The 18,982-nt window shown below is 46.6% G+C and overlaps 2 protein-coding genes across 2 annotated transcripts; both read left to right on the top strand.

Annotated features, from left to right (window-relative positions):
* The first annotated feature begins 858 nt into the window (after positions 1-858).
* On the top strand, positions 859-10,356 carry LOC115048376 (dynamin-1-like). The gene is made up of 23 exons (XM_029509814.1): positions 859-1,019; positions 1,810-1,883; positions 2,015-2,164; positions 2,241-2,444; positions 2,550-2,648; positions 2,967-3,127; positions 3,987-4,129; positions 5,143-5,278; positions 5,457-5,524; positions 5,601-5,739; positions 6,010-6,096; positions 6,168-6,238; positions 6,403-6,454; positions 6,578-6,589; positions 6,825-6,938; positions 7,102-7,211; positions 7,281-7,392; positions 7,484-7,495; positions 7,659-7,826; positions 7,906-7,992; positions 8,081-8,235; positions 8,316-8,486; positions 10,032-10,356. Exons 1-23 carry the CDS (start codon positions 859-861, stop codon positions 10,090-10,092), a joined length of 2,547 nt encoding a protein of 848 aa, XP_029365674.1. The 3' UTR covers positions 10,093-10,356.
* A 1,438-nt stretch (positions 10,357-11,794) lies between these two features.
* LOC115048634 (rap guanine nucleotide exchange factor 1-like) lies at positions 11,795-18,110 on the top strand. Its single transcript, XM_029510271.1, has 23 exons — positions 11,795-11,982; positions 12,155-12,291; positions 12,367-12,578; positions 12,655-12,811; positions 12,959-13,164; positions 13,602-13,707; positions 13,798-13,843; positions 14,026-14,163; positions 14,249-14,380; positions 14,542-14,702; positions 14,826-14,860; positions 14,996-15,089; positions 15,166-15,244; positions 15,345-15,429; positions 15,565-15,651; positions 15,765-15,953; positions 16,044-16,128; positions 16,223-16,317; positions 16,541-16,619; positions 16,724-16,825; positions 16,902-16,999; positions 17,086-17,226; positions 17,316-18,110. The coding sequence occupies exons 1-23, from the start codon at positions 11,955-11,957 to the stop codon at positions 17,449-17,451; spliced, it is 2,628 nt and encodes an 875-aa protein (XP_029366131.1). The 5' UTR covers positions 11,795-11,954; the 3' UTR covers positions 17,452-18,110.
* Positions 18,111-18,982: the final 872 nt, after the last annotated feature.

Genomic DNA, 18,982 nt, shown 5'->3' with positions numbered 1-18,982 from the left:
CAGACTTCCTAAAAATGTCTAAAACATGTTTGGTCTCCTCCTGGTTTTAAATCAGCTGGGGTTTTTTTTTTTGTTTTGTTTTGTTTTTTTTTGGAGCGTTTGAACCGCCTGACTGTTTGCTCACTTTGACTTGTTGAGCTGACTGGCTGAACGGGTGATTTTATGAATTGCTGTTTTCTTCCAGCTGGATCTGATTGTGTTGGAACCGATTGAGCCGGTTTTTATTTACAGTCTGTTTTTTAAAGGAAAAGAAAATTCAGTGTGAACTTGCTATAAATTATTACTTCAGTGTTTCCTTCATATAAATCATGTCTACTGTTCAGACCAGATGACTGATCCAATAATCAGCTAATAACTGAACATTGAAACTGAGGTTCAATTTCTAAAGATAACGTTAGTCGGCGGAAATGGGCGTGGCGGGGGTATGACACGGCTTTGGCCCCTCAGGTGGATATTGGCTGGGGGCTGAAGACGGGGGGCCGAGTTCTTCGATCGATATGAGCTGTTGATCGGAATGGGACGTTAATCGATTATCTCTGTGGGTGACGGAAACTACATCAGCTCCTATTAAAACAAATTACGGACATCACGTGACAATTTTTAATAAGACGACCACGAACTGACTTTTATTCTGAAAGTGTAGACCGGATGCGGTGTGTTGGTGCAGAGGAGGAGGAGAGAGCTGAAGGTCACGGCTGGACCATCATCCTCATCACGACCACCGATACGGGTTATCGATCAGCTGATCGGATCCGTCAGCTGCACGAGGAGCAAGAGGACTGAGCGACCGTCGGGTCTGCTGCCCGCTCCATCACCAGCCTCCACCCGTCTCTCCGTCCCTCCGCCCGCCTGTCCATCATGGGGAACCGGGGGATGGAGGAGCTGATCCCGCTGGTGAACCGGCTCCAGGATGCCTTCTCCTCCATCGGCCACAACTCGAGCTTCGACCTGCCGCAGATCGCAGTGGTGGGCGGGCAGAGCGCCGGGAAGAGCTCGGTGCTGGAGAACTTCGTGGGCAAGTGAGTGTGCCTGTCTGTCTGCCTGTCTGTCTGCCTGTCTGCCTGCCTGTTTCTCTCTCTATATATAAATACACACACATACATATATGTGTGTGTGACATCACATGAATTGACATGATAACATGAATTGAATCGTAATGTAAAAATGGAAACCTTGGACAGAATGTTGTTGAATTATTATTATATATAGATCAGTTGATCAATTAGATCTCATTGGATGAGGGGACATTATTGTACATTACAGGACATAATGAATACCAAATCATAAGATTTAAGACATTTTTATCAATATTTCACCTCCATTTATTGTTTGTAGTGATTTAATTTCCATTTTTAGTATTCAACCTTCACCACCAAGCTGTTTTAGATCACAATAAATCATGAATTAATAATGAAAAGTTTATCTAAAATCACAAAAACTGTTCAATATGATGCAGAAAACAGGGTTAGGGTCCCAGAGTCCCAAAGTACTGGAGTCTGAAAGACTTCCAAAGATTTGTGAAAAATATATAAAACAGGAGGCAGCACGGCGACATCCCACCGTCCACCGTCTAGGTTAAATTGACTGTAGGTGTGGATGCGAGCGTGAGTGGTTGTTTGTCTCTGTTTGTCCTTGTGCGTTGGCCCTGCGATGGACTGGTGGCCTGTCCAGGCTGTACCCTGCCCCTCATCCAATGTGAGCTGGGATTGGCTCCAGCCATCCTGAAAGGATGAAGATGAATGAATTTATAAAACAGAGCAGCACACAAACACATTTAAAAGCCAGTTTCTGGTTCTCACCCCCCCACAGAGACTTCCTACCTCGTGGTTCGGGGATTGTCACTCGCCGCCCTCTGGTGCTGCAGCTCATCAACTGTCCCACAGGTGAGACAACAGAGACAAAGACAGATATCCTTACCTGGTCCACTCCTGTATAGTCCATTCCTGTCTTGGTCGGGTCTAGTAGGTTCTGGCCTGGTTCAGTCCAGATCTGACTCTGTCTTCTGTGTGATCAGAATATGCTGAGTTTCTTCACTGCAAAGGAAAGAAGTTCACCGACTTCGACGAAGTTCGCCAGGAGATCGAAGCTGAGACAGACCGGGTGACGGGACACAACAAGGGGATCAGTCCAGTCCCCATCAACCTGAGGGTTTACTCCCCCATTGGTAACAGCACACATAGATGCATCTTTCACGTCCTTGTTCAGACTCATTAAACTGTGCTTGCCTCTCTATGTCTCAGTGTTGAATCTGACCCTGGTGGATCTGCCTGGGATGACGAAGGTCCCAGTTGGAGACCAGCCAGCCGACATCGAGCACCAAATCAGAGAGATGCTGATGCAGTTCGTAACCAAGGATAACTGCCTGCTATTGGCTGTTTCTCCTGCCAATTCTGACCTCGCCAACTCTGATGCCCTAAAGATTGCCAAGGAAGTCGACCCACAAGGTCAGAGTCCACCGCCTCCACCATCCGGACCTCAGTCTGTAGGGGGTGGGGGTTTGACTGGATTGTTGAGGATTTTGTAGGTGAGGGTTCAATATGTGTCTTCAGGTCTGAGGACCATTGGTGTGATCACCAAACTGGATCTAATGGATGAAGGAACTGATGCCAGAGACATCTTGGAGAACAAGCTGCTCCCGCTCCGCAGAGGTACAGAGATTCTTCACTGACTTCTTGAGACAAGGTAGAAAACACCTGAACACTATCGATCGGACCAGAGTCCAGAACATGCAGCCTGGACCACAAGTTTTGAACTGTTTCCAAGTGACCAGGAAGTAGATGAGCAGCAACTGACACACAGGAATAGACAGAGCATAGAACAGGAAGGGAACCAGGGAATTTGTTCAGCAGTGATACAGAAAACCACCAGAGAGCTGCAGCACATAGTCCAACCAGTTCTTAGGTACAGATATATTGGTTTCTATAGCAACCACAGTGCAAAGACTGTAATGGACTCTGATCTGTCAGGGTACATTGGGGTGGTGAATCGCAGTCAGAAGGACATTGATGGAAAGAAAGACATAAATGCAGCACTACAGGGTGAGAGGAAGTTCTTCTTGTCTCACCCGGCGTACCGACACCTGGCCGACCGGATGGGCACCGCCCACCTACAGAAAGTCCTCAACCAGGTAACAGCTACACTCCCAGAATTCCTCTGGTTTTTAGTTGTTAGGAGACATTGTCAGATATCAATCTGTCCGTGAGCCAACCTAAAAACTCAAGGGGTCATCAGAATGTCTTTACGATGTCCAAAAACAATCCTCAGAACCAGTGACGGCTGGTTAGTGGACGGTGCTAGGGCGCCCTCCCAATCAAATCAAGAGATGAAACTCAAAAGAAAAAACAAATGTGCTGTAAGATGTAAATAATTATTAAAAGAATTATTAAAATTTATTACAGTCTGTGGGTGACTGCCAATAGTAATTAAATGTTGTTTAAATATTTATTTGGTTCTAAAATGATTTTCATTTTATTTCATTCACTTCCTGAAGTGAAGGCATGGTAAAACAGAATCCAGTGTAAGCCCTCGAACATTTGAGCATGTGACCTGAAGCTCTCTTCAGCAGCAAATCAGCGATCAGCATGTTGTGTGTTTTTTTTTTTTTTTATGTGATTGGACAGTTCATTTCTGGTCTTTCTTTAGTTGAGCGAAATGGCGGACACAAACAATACAGAGGAAACTAAACTAAATGGGGTTGTTTCTTTACAAAAACACCCTTTCTGGAGGCGTTCAGTAGAGGAAAAAAGGAAGGTAAAGGAGCTTGGGCCTGACCAAAATATTATTTTCTACCTTCTTTTTGTCCTTAGAACAACCCTGAGAGTGTGTTTGTTCTTCATCTCTACTCTCTCCACTCTCAGAGAGAAATGTTTCAGGTGTTTCTAGATGCACATCTGTTGACATCAAAACTGAAAAAAAAAAAAAAAAATGCCCACCTGCTGTGCTTCCTCTGTAACCATAGTAACAGAGCATTTCCCTGTCACTTACAGCAACTGACCAACCACATCCGGGAAACATTGCCGGGGTTACGCAGCAAACTGCAGAGTCAGCTGCTATCAATTGAGAAAGAGGTGGAAGAATATAAGAACTTTAGACCGGACGACCCAAGTCGCAAGACCAAGGCCCTGCTGCAGTGAGTACACATACACACACACACACACACACACACATATCAAATCAAATCAAATCAGATTCATTTGTGTAGCACCAAATCATAATAAAGTTACATCAAGGCACTTTACATATAGAGCAGGCCTAGACCAAACTCTTTATAAATTTATTTGAAGAGACCCAACAGATCCCTCGATGAGCAAGCACTTGGCGACAATGGCAAGGAAAAACTTCCTTTAAGAGGCAGAAACCTCGAGCAGAACCAGACTCGGGGGGGGGGGGGGGTTGAGAGTGAGAGAGAGAGAGACATAGGCATGGGGGGGGTTATAGGCAGGAACATGTTGCTACATGAAGTTCATGGAGTTGAGAATTCATGAAATATGGGACCAGCAGGTGTTGCAGGAACATGGGATGGAGATGAGTCACCACCTGCAGGATGAGGACAGGGAGATAGAGGAGAGGAACTGGGAGAGACAGAGACTTTGGCAGAACATGGTTAGTAAATGCAGTATAAATGCTTAGAACTGGGAAAAACAGGGATTTTAAAGAAGCATGGTTCTCATCAGAGCATGCAAGGGGGGAGAGGGAGGGAGAGGGGGAGAGAGAGAAGCTCAGTCCAGTCCACCCCCCGGAAGTGGACTACTGGAAGTTGGTTCCAAAGAAGAGGAGCCTGATAACTGAACGATCTGCCTCCAGATTTACTCTTGGAGACTCTAGGAACCACAAGTAAACCTCCATCTAGAGAGCGGAGTGGCCTGCTAGGACAGTAAGGAACTCGTCGTCTGCATAGCAGTGGAAGTTGATGCTATGTTTCCTGATAATGTTGCCTAGAGGAAGCAGATAAAGCGTAAATGGGATTGGTCCAAGTACCGAACCCTGCGGGACTCCATGACTGACTACAGTACATGAGGAGGAGCTGTTGTTAACAGTAACAAACTGATGTCTATCTGATAAGTAGGATTTTAACCACCTTAGTGCACACACACACACACACACACACACACATACACACTGAGGCTCTCTGTCCCCCCACAGGATGGTGCAGCAGTTTGCTGTGGACTTTGAGAAGCGAATCGAAGGATCTGGGGATCAGGTCGACACGTACGAACTGTCAGGAGGAGCCAAGATCAACCGGATCTTCCATGAAAGATTCCCTTTTGAACTGGTCAAGGTGCGGAGGGGGGCTGTTAGCCCAGCCACTGTAGCCAGACTGATGAATCAGTTAGAACACAGATAAAACCACTTAGGTTTGATTGATTTAGTGTGAAAAGGGTGATGAATGCATCTTCAGCAATGAAGATCTCACGAGCAAAACGTCATTCCCTTTGTGTGTCTGTGTGTGTGAGCAGTTGGAGGGCGATGAGAAAACCCTTCGTAAAGAGATCAGCTATGCCATCAAGAACATCCATGGAATCAGGTGTGTTACAGTGTATGTCACAGTGTCACGGTGTATGTTACATTCTGTCAGTGTTACAGTGTGTGTCTCTCCGCAGGACTGGTCTGTTCACTCCTGACATGGCATTCGAGACCATCGTGAAGCGCCAGATCGCTCAGATCAAAGAGCCGTGTCAGAAGTGTGTTGACATGGTGATCAGTGAGCTTGTGAACACAGTCCGCCAGTGTGCACAGAAGGTACTGCTGCTAATGCTAATGCTGCTGTGATATGTTTGACTAGTTGAATGAGCGCTGAGGTACATTTTCTTTATTTAACATCTGACAGTGGAAAACTTCACCAGTTAACGAGTTGTGTTGGGAGCTTTGTGTAGCGAGTAAGATGTAAACGGCCATTAGTGTGAATATGTTCCACTAATCTCTGACCAGTTGTGTTCAATAACTCACTGAAGCTGAGTGAGGCTGCACAGCCTTTGACCTCTGACCTGTGTGTGTTTCCTGTGGTTTCAGTTGGCTCAGTATCCGATGCTCAGAGAGGAGATGGAGAGAATCGTGACACAGCACATCAGAGATAGAGAGAGCCGTACCAAAGACCAGGTCTGTCACATTTGTGCTTCCTGTTAGCATTTAGTCTAGTTAAATATGTTCATCTGTCTGCATGTCTCCAGGTGATGCTGCTGATTGACATCGAGCTGGCCTACATGAACACGAACCATGAGGACTTTATTGGCTTTGCAAAGTAAGAAACACTGACCTTCATCATCCTTATCACCAGATGGTCAGTCTGGTAATCTCCTAATCAATTAGAGCTAACAAGCAGAACAAGAAATAAACAAACATCTGTCTGGATCAACATCTGAACATGGATGTGAACGGTAACTGATGTGATGTTCTCTGTGTCAGTGCTCAGCAGAAGAGCAGCCAGATGAACAAGAAGAAAACAGCAGGAAACCAGGTGAGTCCCTGCAGGTAACCTCGTGGGGGTGGGCCAAGGTGGAACAAGTCTCCTCATTCTCATTTCTCTCTTCTCATGCTTTCTCTTCATTATTCAACCCGCCTCTGTTGCCACGGCAACTAGGACGAAATCATGGTGAGTGGTTCTGTGTGTGTTCTGACAGGAAACGCTGTCACTCATTCACCTGCAGAGTAAGCAGCTGAAACAGCTGATCAGTAATTAATGCTTTGATCAACGAGCTGATGGACGGATCAGCTGGCATCATGTTGAATAAAGTTTTTAATAATGGTTGGGCTCACCTATTCCAGTCGTGACTGATCACTGAGAAGTGACAGGTGTGATTACATCATGATTCACCTGGTGTGTGTAGGTGATCCGTAAAGGCTGGCTTACCATTAACAACATCGGCATCATGAAGGGTGGAGCCAAAGAGTACTGGTTTGTCCTGACGGCCGAGACGCTGTCCTGGTACAAGGACGATGAGGTATCACACACAGACACACAAAAATGAGACAAAGAAACATAGAAACTTTGTTTTATCTACGATGATACTGATCCACATCAGTCAGATCAAAGTCTTGAACCAGAACCTGGAGCTGAGTGATCTGGGTCAGCTGGATTCTGAGTTGTGGCATTTTCCCCTGCAGGAAAAGGAGAAAAAGTACATGCTTCCTGTGGACAACCTGAAACTCAAAGACATTGAGAAAAGCTTCATGTCGAGCAAACACATTTTTGCTCTGTTCAACACTGAGCACAGGTGAGTGAGGCCCTGATCGATAGTCTTTACTGATTCCCGATCGGCAGCATACAGATGTCTCTGTTGCAGGAACGTGTATAAGGACTATCGTCAGCTGGAGCTGGCCAGTGAGTCGCAGGAAGAGGTTGACAGCTGGAAGGCTTCTTTCCTACGAGCTGGAGTGTACCCTGAACGCAGCGTGGTACAACACATGACCTCATACATTTTGCATGATTATGTCACATAGTTACATCATATAAACATGGTCTGATTCTGTATTCCTCCTCCTTTAGGACAAAGAGAAGGTGGGTATCTCCTTCTATCATCAATAATGACAGTCCATTCTGTAACCATGGAAACCAGGAAACCAGTGGTGAAGGATAAATGTTGAGAAACTGAGAAAGACAGACAGACAGGTATGATCAGAGGGGGGCGGAGCATGGTTAATCGACAGCCATTTCATCTCAGGTGGAGGCGGAGGAGTCAAGTGGTGATGGACAGATCCACAGTTTGGACCCTCAGCTGGAGCGGCAGGTGGAGATCGTCAGGAATCTGGTGGACTCCTACCTGTCCATTATCCACCGTACTGTCAGAGACCTGATACCTAAGACCATCATGCACCTGATGGTCAACAACGTAAGCTACACATACTGTACACACGTACAAACAACTGAGATGATGTCATGTATCACGTATCCTTCTTTCTGCTCCTCAGACAAAAGAGTTCATCCACGCTGACCTGCTGGCTCAGCTGTACTCCTGTGGAGACCAGAACACCCTGATGGAAGAATCCCAGGAGCAGGTGAGACTGACGGACAGGGGAGACAGACTGACAGGTTCTTCTGATGGCTTCTGATGTCTGTCTCTCTGTGTGCCCCTCTCCCTCTCAGGCTCAGCACCGTGATGAAATGTTGAGAATGTACCATGCTCTGCGTGAAGGCCTCAACATCATTGGTGACATCAGCACGTCCACCGTGACCACAGCGATGCCTCCACCTGTTGATGACTCCTGGCTGCAAGTGACAGGGATGCCGTCGGGACGCAGGTAAGTTAGCAATAATGAGCTGTTACTCAGGTACAGGATGGTTTATCCAGGGTCACTGAGCTGGTCTGGTCTCTGCCCAGGTCGCCCATGTCCAGTCCAACCCCACAGCGTCGGGCCCCTCCTGGACCGCCTCGTCCAGGTGGCCGCGCAGCCCCTGGCCCACCCTCTCGTCCCGCAGTGTCACCTGACCCAGGACCCCCACCTTCTGTCCCCTCACGGCCCAACAGAGCACCCCCACCTGGAGTCCCCAGGTACACACACACACCCACCCACACACACACACACACACAAAGTGTGCAGAGCAGAAGGTGAATAACAGGAAACATGTGAAACATGAGGCTTCAACTGTAATTTCCCACATTGTGATGTGGCTTAAATGCAGCATGAAGGTGGTTCCAGATGTTTGCAGGTGTTGAGGACCTCGTCCAGTTAGAGTGTCACACACGCAAAGACGTTCAATAGCAACATTTGACCAGATCGTTCATTTCCTGTTTAAAAACTAAGTTCATGACTTAAAATCAAGAATGAAGTTAAATAATGAGTTTAAAACAAAATACAACCATGTTGGTGACATCATCGTGTTATTAGATCAGCATTTAATTATCAAAGAATCAAGATCAGGAGAAAAACTGGTTTCTTCTTTGTTGGTGGTGACGACAGCATTCCGAAAACAACCTGCACAGACACGGAAAAGAAAAACATGTCTTTCTTCTTCTCCTCCCTCAGCCCATCATCATCATCATCATCACCATCATATTCATCTTCTAACTCCAGACATCCAGTTGAAATGAAAGGAAAAGTCCATGTCTCTGAGTCCAGGGCAGGGAGGGTTAGCTTGGCTGGCTGACACAGGAGATCGCAAAGTTTAGCTGAAGGGACAAAATGCACTGTGTAGGTTCAGATGACGCCTTAACACAACTGAAAAAACTGACTGCATGCTATTTGCGTGAAGATTTAACTCATCAGCTGACAACAGACTCACAACTCTCCCTGTTGGCGTATGGTAACATCATAACGACAAGTCTACACCTGAGTTGACCTGATGTCATTTCCTGCTGCAGGGTTAGCACAGGAGCTAATTTAATTTGACAGAGTTTGGCTAACACTTTCAATTTGTGATTCTGCTAAGAAAGGCTAAATGCTAATCCTCTGCAATGGACTCAGAAACAAACCACCAGGAGTCTGTCTGTGTCTGTTTGTGTGATCCTTTTGATTCTAAACAGGAAGTACTCAGGTGTGCCAGAGTAGGTAGTCCCGCCTCTTGCCCCGCCCCTAATATTGACCATATATGGTTATTTTTCAGAATCTCTATCAGTGACCAGTGAGGAGTTCCCCAATGGTACGTCAGCTGTCTGTGTGACATCACTGTCTGACCAATTTTGTGTGTGTGTGTGTGTGTGTGTGTGCTTGCTTCATAGTCCAATCAGATTGCTGTCCTCACCATGTGACCCCACCAACTTCCCCAGAATTCTAATTAACCACATGATTGAGAGCATCAAAGATTTGCGACAGACTCTCTCCCTGTCTGTCTCTCTTCTATGTTAAACCAAATTAGCTCTTTCTGGTTCTACCTGATACCAACAAGTTTTTACTGGTAACACTTGGGCTCTCTGGGTTCTCCTGGTTCTCCCCTCAGAGCAGAACCAGCCCCAGTCAGGACCCGTCTGTATGACATCAAACCTCCAGCCAATCAGACGTCAGCAGGAATTAGTTGGGGGGAAGGGGTGTTGTCAGGTTTCTGAGTACTGATTGACTCTTCTCTTTTCTCTTCCTTTGTGTGTTTGTGTTTTTCCCAGTCGGCCCAGTAAAGGCAGTCCGGCCCACGGAGAGAGCTCCCAGTCTTCTATTGACGGTTAACCAGCCCCTGTGTGTGTGTGTGTGTGTGTGTGTGTGTGAGAGAGAGAGAGAATGTGTTTGTCTACCGATGGTGTGTTTCTGTCAACGTTGCTGTTCAGAACAATAATGAAATTATTATCATTATGAAAATATAGAAAATGATCAGCTTAGTAATTCTGCAATACTATGTGTATAAGCAGTCTGTCTGCTGTCAGGGGGGTGAGACAAGTTCCCGCTGGTCTGGGATCAGATCAGTTACTCTGTCACTGAGCTGTGCTGGAGTCGGTTTTTACGGTGATTTACTTTTCTTTACAGTGTAAAGTTTACACAAATCTTAATGTATTTCTTGATCTATTTATTGATTGATTTGTTTGGATTTTTATGTTTGTTCAACACAATGATGATGATGATGATTCTACAGAATCTGCCATGAAATATATTATAACCAATGAAAATAATTAGCAAACTAAAAATATGTATTGAACTTCACTTTTTATTTTTTGATGTGTTTTCCTAATGAATTCTTTAATTGCATTCTGAACAGACAAAAATGAAAACTTCATCCCTTCCTCCTGGACGTAGTCCGAACTACAGACCGGTTCCCAGGACACGACTCAGTGAATGATTAGAAAGTGATAAATGAAGTGTTGTCTCTGTTATTGAGGAAAAACATTTGTAGCAATAGAAACATCCAGGAGATGAAAACATTGGTCAGTCCAAGTATTGATCCAGACTGACTGAACCAGATGTTTCCGACAGACTGTGTGACTCTAAACTTGCAGATATATTTATTCTACCTGTTCTTCATGTTGTGGTGTTTGGAGACTTACTTGAGCTTTGAGCTGCATTCAACATGAAGTGTGTGGCAGAGAGTTTGTATCTGTGTCCTCTTGTGTTCAGCATGATCTGTTTAAGGTGCCGTATGATTGTGAACATTGTGCCTCTGCAGCAGTTGGTTGAATGCAGCTTGACCTCCCATTTCTGTTCTAGATGGTTCACTCAGTGTTAATATTAATGTTCTGATTAAACAATGTGTGAAGATGATACTGCACCGTGAATATGTGATGATCATACATACATACGTACATATATATATATATATATATAGAGAGAGAGAGATCTATGAAACTGAAATATGCAGCTGCCTGGGCTGTCGTGTATCTGTGTTTGTGTGTTTGTTTGTGTGTAGTGTAGTATCTTAGTGTCATGTGATCAGGGCCAATAAAGCTTGAGTGAAGACAAGTCTTGAGTTTTTTGTGAATCAAAACCAACAATGAAATTAACCGGTTCAACAACTTGACTGAAACCTTACCCGTCAATATCCTACTTCAATATTTACTCATTTGGAGACATAAAATACAAAAACAAAACAACTGTTCCCTTCAAGTTGAAATCTGAAGTGGAGACTCATCCTTGGAGTCTCAGTGAGACAGAAAAGATGCATTCAAGGAAACTGGTTTGGTGTTCAGACAACACTGGCTCCAAAAATTTTGTTTTGTCCTGTTGTGGCCTGTAGATGTCACCATGGTAACATGAAACAAAGTGAAGGAAATCCCAATGGAGATGGTCCACCTGTCTCCTCAATGTGTCACACACCTGCTGGAAGAACATCTCACATCTCATGCTGTTTCCAACCAGCAGGTGGAGCTGCATCATCATCATCATCATCATCATCATCATACCTCTGACCTCTGAAACAGAAAGAGGAAGAGAAAGAGACACAGAGAGACACAGAGAGAGAGACAGACAGACACGGAGAGAGAGAGAGAGAGAGAGAAAGTTTAAAGACAGAAACAGGAAGAAAAGAGAAGAAGGGAGAATCGAGGATTGAACTTTTATTCTTCTGATTGGACACCAACAGTCTGTCTGATCGGCTGTCTGACATGTCCTCCTGGCCTGAGAACAAGACAGGTAAGCTTCTTCTTTGTCTCATCTTCCCTCTGTCTCACATGCTAACTGTTAGCCCCTACAGTCACTTCCTGTCAGTTTGTTCAGAGTAAGCTATTAAAATGGAAAGACAACATTTCTTATGTTTCTGATGATGACGATGGTGATGATGATGATGATCTCTCTCTCTCTTCAGCCTCTCATTTAGCATGTCTCACTATGAGACTAAAGGGTAAGCTCCACCCACAGCGAATCAGACGCAGTGAACGAATCAAACATGCCTCTTCAGAGAAAGACACACCCCCAGAATTGAACCTGCAGGAGCAAAAAAAGGTACAAACACACACTGCGACACAAAGTACACACCACTGCATGACAACTGACACTCCTGTGTGTATGTGTGCGTAGTCCGGTTGTGTGCTGGAAGACCAACAACGGGCCGTCATCAGTTCACTACAGTACTTCAAAGCTTTGGTGGACAGACTAGGAGTGGACAGACCTGGAGCAACCAAATTGGTCCTTGACCAGTCTGTGATCGGCCGTCTGCTGGGCGGGGCCTCCAGTGGCGTCCTGGAGGCGGTGCAAACGCTGGTACAGTTGGACCCTCACCTGCACAACAGGTAGATGTGTGTTGACCTCTGTCCTCAGACATGAGACAGCTGTCTGCTGACCCTGACCTGTCTCTCCTGTCCACAGTGAAACAATCTCAGCCTGTCTCACCCATCTCTACCTGTCTCTGGCTAAGCTGATTCAATGGGCCGATCAGGTGATGCTGCGGGGCAACACCCATGAAAACAAAGACTCCACAGCCAGCGTTACTACGATGATCAGGGCCGTGCTGGATGGGGTGAAGGTGAGGACAGACAAACAGATGACATGTTCTGTTCCATGTCTTTGTCTAGCTTTTCCTGCCTCTCCTGTTCTCTCCTGTTTCGGAGTCTTGTCCAGTTCCAGGACCAGTGCTGTTGTCTTGTGTCATGGTCACTTTTTCATCCACCAGGATCTTGTTCGATTGGCTGCAGAGAGAGAAGAGGGCTCCGCCCCCTTGTCTCCTGCCCAGCCCACTGTGGGACAAACAGGAGGGTTTGATGAGACATCAGATCCAGTGTCCACCTGCCAGGGTCCTGTAGAGGAGGAGGACGCCAAGTCTGCTCCTCCAAAACCCCTGATGCCCCTCCTTCTGCCCCCACACCAACAGGAATTCAGGTACCGGTGCCCATTAACAACACAGTGTGACAAAGAGTCCGGGCCAGCACTGTGAGGACCTGATCCTCCTGGTCCTGGATCTGGATGACAGAAACTGTGTGTGGGGGTTTACTGGACCACGAATGGGGGTGGGGGGTTAATTCTGAGCTGAGAGAGGAAGAAAAAACAGGAAGTAACGGGACATTATTTGTCACCCTCCACCCCTCCCCCATCTGCACTTCCTGTCTCTGTGCTCACTGACAGCAGGAAGCAGAAGAAGAAGTGAGAGACTGAAAGATGAGAGCAAGCGCTCTATGTTCCTCATGTGACATCACTTCCTGTCATTTAAATCCTGATCCTGAACAGGGCTTATACTAAAACCAGGTTTACCTGAGCAGCGTAGTCCAGGTCACAACTGACTCCACCCATTGAGCTCTCTCTCTCTCTCTCTTTCGCAGTCCTCCAGCTCTTCCTCCTAAAAAGCGTCAACCATTGTCAGGCCCGGCTCCCTGCAGGGTTGCCATAGTAGCACCAATGAGACAAGAGCCAAGAGAGGACTCACAGGTATATCCATTCACACATATATGACCACCAACACATACATACAAGTTACCATGGTAATGGTTTGTTAGGTTAATGTTGTGTGTGTTGCAGGAGGTTGACCATCTGAAGCCAGACTCTGCTGACAACACACACTGTGGTAACACACACAGACACATACACTTTCAGTAACCAGCAGTGGGTATGAGTGACTACTTCCTGGCCATTGACAGGAACAGGAAGCAGCAGTTACCACTTCCTGTTTACAACAGTGTCAGTCTGCTGCCTAATGCTGGACACACATGCCTGGTTGAGGACTGAACCTTGTTTCCATGGTAACAGCTTCCCTGTCTTCAGAAGATGATCCAGACTACGATTTCCTCCACACCGACCTTTCGTCCTCTGAGACTCTCCCTCCTCTCCCCCCACCCTCATCACTCCCCCCCGCCCTCCCAGAGAAGAGACGTCGCAGCACTGCAGGTGAGGAGACACCTGAACTGTCTGTCTCTGCATCCATCTCTCTGTCCCGCTGTATGCTTTACCTGACTGTCTGTCTGAATCACAGGAACAATCAGCTCCCAGGCCCCACCCACTTTTGCATTTGACTCCACCCCCCAGAATGCTCCTGAGGAGCCCATGTCCTCCCCCCTGTCCCCCAGCAGGACACCCCCTCCCCTCCCTGAGAAGAGAAGACACAGTGAGTGAAGCAGACATTTCTTCAGTTTCTGTTCATGCTAGGAGACAGGAGTTCAGTGCATCATGTGAATTCCCTGGTCTGTACAAACAACTGCCCCCCACCATCTTTCCCTCCTCCTCCCTCTCTATCACTGTTCTGTTTCTCTACCTGTCTGTCTTCAGTCCATCAGTACCTCCAGGTGTGTTCATCGTACAGCGCTCAGCCTTCCATTTTCTACCAGACTCCTCCTACTATCAGCTGCCGACAAGTAGAGACCGGAGACTCCGCCCCCTCACCTGAGCAACTTTCTGCTCCGGCTCTGCCACCAAAGAAGAAGCAGCAGGTAACAGCTGGTGTCTCACCTGGTGTGATAATGTAGGGATGTGAACCCTAATCCAGAGGTCAAAGGTTGTGATGAAGGACAAAGCTCTGTCATATTTGTTCTTTTTTTTTACTGTTGAAACAGGCAACAGCTGAGAATGACAACCAGAGTGGAGACAGGTGAGACACACACGTCGTACAGAGACACACCTGTCAGACACACACACCTGTCAGTTGACACACCTATCAGACACACACACCTGTCAGTTGACACACCTATCAGACACACACACCTGTCAGAGATGTTCTCTCCAGCTCCCAGCAGGAGGTCGGGGCAGGGGCAGAGCAAGAGGAGGTGTTACTGACCAACCAGCAGGAAGTCCTCCTCAGGATCACCATGAAGCCTGAGGTATGTGACCTTTGACCTTACTGCAAAACATCATTCCTCTCACCTGTTCCCTGACCTCTGACCTCAACTCTTTAAGGAAGAGGAGGGGCCAGACGTGAAGGCAGCCTCTCCTGAAATCCTATTGGTCTACGCCACGCAGACTGACGGCAGCAACGGTGAGTCCAGATCCCAGTCGGTCGGTCAGTCTGATGTGAACCTTTATGAAGAGCAGCATAATCCAAAGTGTCTCCCTGTCTGTCTCCTGTCTCCATGTAGATCAGGTTCTGTTTTGTGAAGCCTTCCTCTCCACCTACAGGACCTTCATCAGTCCAGATGATGTCATCAGTAAACTGCAGCATAGATATCCTGCCAGTGACAGCTGATTGGTTTATTCAGGTGCAAAAGGATTCAGATGTGGATGAGGTCCAGTTCTGGATCAGGTTTTTCCTCAGCTGTCCCATTAAAGAGTTCAGTTTGTGTCTTTAACCAGAAACACATACAGACACCTCTTTGACATACCTGAACACCTGAAGGACGCCAAGGACACCTTCAACCTGCTGGTCAGGGTGGTGGACGAGCTGTGGTGAGGGGGGTCAGGTGGAGGGGAGAGAGAGACACAGCTGGTGGTGGTGGGGGGGGGGGGGGGGGGGGGCAAAGAGACACTTGTGATCCAAGCCAAAATGTGTGTGTGTTCAGTGTGATGGAGCTGGAGTCTGATTTGCTGTTGCGGCTGATGGAGCTGGTGTTCAGCCTCCTGATTGGTGGTGAGCTCGGACCAGCTCACCTGCTGCGCTCCAACATCCTGTCAAAAATGGAGCAGAGGTGGCAGCTCATTGATTCTCCGCAGTCACTCCGCCCCCTAGCAGCCAGAGGCGTGGCAGCCAGGTAAATTCTTTCATGTGACTGGAGAAAGGTATGACATGCTGGTCTGTCATTGGTCAGCTCCTGACCCTCACTTGTCCCTGCTCTGTCCAGACCAGGAAGTCTTCTGGACTTTAGGAGTCAGGACTTAGCTGAACAGCTGACTCTGATGGACTCTGGACTCTTCTACAAGATTGAGGTACAGACACCAACACCTGTCTGTCTGTCTGTCTCTCTCTCGCTCTCTCTCTCTCTCACCTGTCTGTCTGTCTGTCTGTGTTTCACCTACCTAGCTTCCAGAGGTGTTGTTGTGGTCTAAAGAGCAGAATGAGGAGAAGAGTCCAAACCTGACGGCGTTCACTCAGCACTTCAACAACGTGTCTTTCTGGTACCAACCTGCAGACACACACTGTCCTGATCCAGGTCACAGACCTGATCTGGGTCAGTGTAACATTTCTTCCCTGGCTCTGTGGTGAATGGGGTCATGATGGTAGCAGAAGATAAATAGGGGTCAGAGGTCAAAGTGATGTCACTGCTATTACCAACAACAACGGCCAGTGATGAAAGTCACATGATGTCTCTCCCTCTCTCTGCTCACCGGTCTGTCTCAGGGTCCGTTCTGTCATCATCCTTCAGGACAAACCTCAGGACAGAGAAAAACTACTGCTGAAGTTCCTAAGAGTCATGAAGGTAAAGATACACAGTTGGTGGCGGAGTCTTGAGGGGGCAGAGCTTAGGTTGGTGAAAAAAAGACGGCGGACATTTCTGCTTGTTCTCATGGTGTGTCTCCACAGCACCTCCGCAAGCTGAACAACTTTAATTCGTACCTGTCCATCTTGTCAGCGCTGGACTCTGCCCCCCTGCGGCGCCTGGACTGGCAAAGAAGCACGGCTGAGGTGCGTGTTGATGTCAAATCGACTACCTGCTCCTTAACCTTGAAGCCCTTTGGTCATGTGACTGTTTGTGTCTCAGGCACTGGAGGAGTACGGCTCTTTGATTGACAGCTCATCGTCATTCAGGGTGTACAGAGCAGCTCTAGCTGAGGTGGAACCTCCCTGTATACCCTACCTGTACGTACACACTCTGTCTCACTGTGCACCTGTCTGTCTCCCTCTCTCTCTGTGTGTCTCTTTCACTGCTCTTTCTGTCTCTCCAGCGGTTTGATTCTTCAGGACTTAACCTTTGTTCACCTGGGGAACCCTGACACCATGATGACATCACAGGGCCCAAAAGTTAACTTCTCTAAACGTTGGCAACAGTTTAACATCCTCTACAGTCTGAGGAACTTCCAGCAAGTGTGAGTTACCTGCAGTACAATCAGGGCTCTGGTCTCACCTGAGTCTGACCTGTGTGGATTAACACCTGAATCCCCCTGTCTTTCTGCAGCCACTACAGTCTGCAGCCCCATGATGACATCATATTGTTTTTCAATGATTTTAGCGACCATCTGGCTGAGGAAGCACTGTGGGAGCTCTCTCTTAGGCTCCGCCCACGGAATGCCTCAAAAACCAATCAGAGATGACAGATTAAAATAGAAGAAACTAGAACGCGACACATCCACCTGGTGGTAGCCGTGTTGAACAGGTTAACTCCTAGCCTCGGGCTAACATATCACAGACAGCTGTTCATAAACCTAGTTACCATGGCTACCATAAGAGCACTAACGTGGACCAATCTTCTTCCTGAGTGGGCGTGGCTTCCTGGACCATCTGATTGGCTGAGGTAGAAAAAGGGAATAAACCCAGAAAATCTGAGCGTGGTGTCGTCATTATTGTCATTGTCATGATGCTGATTTACCTGTACAGATACTGCAGTGAAACTCTAGGAGCCAGGTTAGGGACGTGAGGAGTGTACTACGAAGTGAGATTAGTGCCTGAACGAGCCATGTTGAGCCTAAAGCCAGACCTGGTCCGGTCCAGTTTTTGTTCCGACTTTCGGCTTAATGTCGGCTGTAAAAAGCGCTGACTTCACCGATCATCCTCCCTGAACATGAGCTCACCGTTTCTGGAAGATCCGGTGGATTCAGGAGCTGTTCGGAGGGAGAGAGTTCTTTCAGACCGGAGTGATCTGTTGGTGTTTTCTGACGAAACAGATTCTCAGCTGAGGGAAGATGTTATCTTGTTGACCAGATGGAAGTAATGTGACCAAACGAAGCCATCAGCAGCAGTTTTTCACCCAATAAAAAAAAAACACCATTCACAGGATGTTTTTTCTTATTTATTAGAGTTCTGGAAAAGGAAAAGTCTAAAGTATACAACGTCAATAATGCTCAACAAAACGTTTTAAAGTACCTTTTACTGCAGTACCCTTTTCCTTTTACTCCAGTTGCTCGATCTCAAGTTTTAGTTTCTTGATTTCCAGCTCTTTTTTCTGTTATCCAGCTCTAGATTCCTTTCATAGAGGGCCCTCACATTGTCTGCTCCAAACTGTATTAATAGGTCATTGAGGTGTTCATGTAAGAGTACATGACAACTTTGACAGTTACCTCTGTATGGGGGCCAGCAAAGGTGTGTGCTGGCAGCATGAACTAATGTGTCTCCTTCAACTGTAAAATAGACTTTAAACTCTATAAGACTCTAAAAGAGGGATAAATGCACAGGAAATACAGCAAATACCACTTTGGGTTATATTTTTGTGCTTGGTCCAGATTTGCACTGCTGGCACAACAATTTATTGAACACCAATTAGAAATTCTATTTATTTATTTATCACAAATAAGACAAATCAAATTCATTTGACTTTGATTTTGTCCTATTCCAAATTAACGATGTATTCTTCATTGTGAGACAATGTCAGGGAGGGAATTAAAGTTATATAATGATATATTAACTTACACGATCAGATTTTTCTGTCAGGTTTCCTCTCTCGCCTTGTTTGTAGAGACAGTTTTGCTTTTAGCTATTATTATCGGTCTGAACTCTTCATAGTTCTCCATTATTATAATCTGCTCCTCTTGGTTGAAATATGCTGCACGTAATCAGACAATTTTTCTGCGGAAATGACGTCAAATGACGCCTAAACGCACACAGAGCCTGCTGAGGAAAGCCTGGGCC

Source organism: Echeneis naucrates, chromosome 9, assembly GCF_900963305.1.
Source record: "Echeneis naucrates chromosome 9, fEcheNa1.1, whole genome shotgun sequence".
In the NCBI taxonomy this organism is placed as follows: domain Eukaryota; kingdom Metazoa; phylum Chordata; class Actinopteri; order Carangiformes; family Echeneidae; genus Echeneis; species Echeneis naucrates.
Note: the sequence above shows the minus strand (reverse complement) of the source record. Positions and strands in the feature narration are given on the sequence as shown.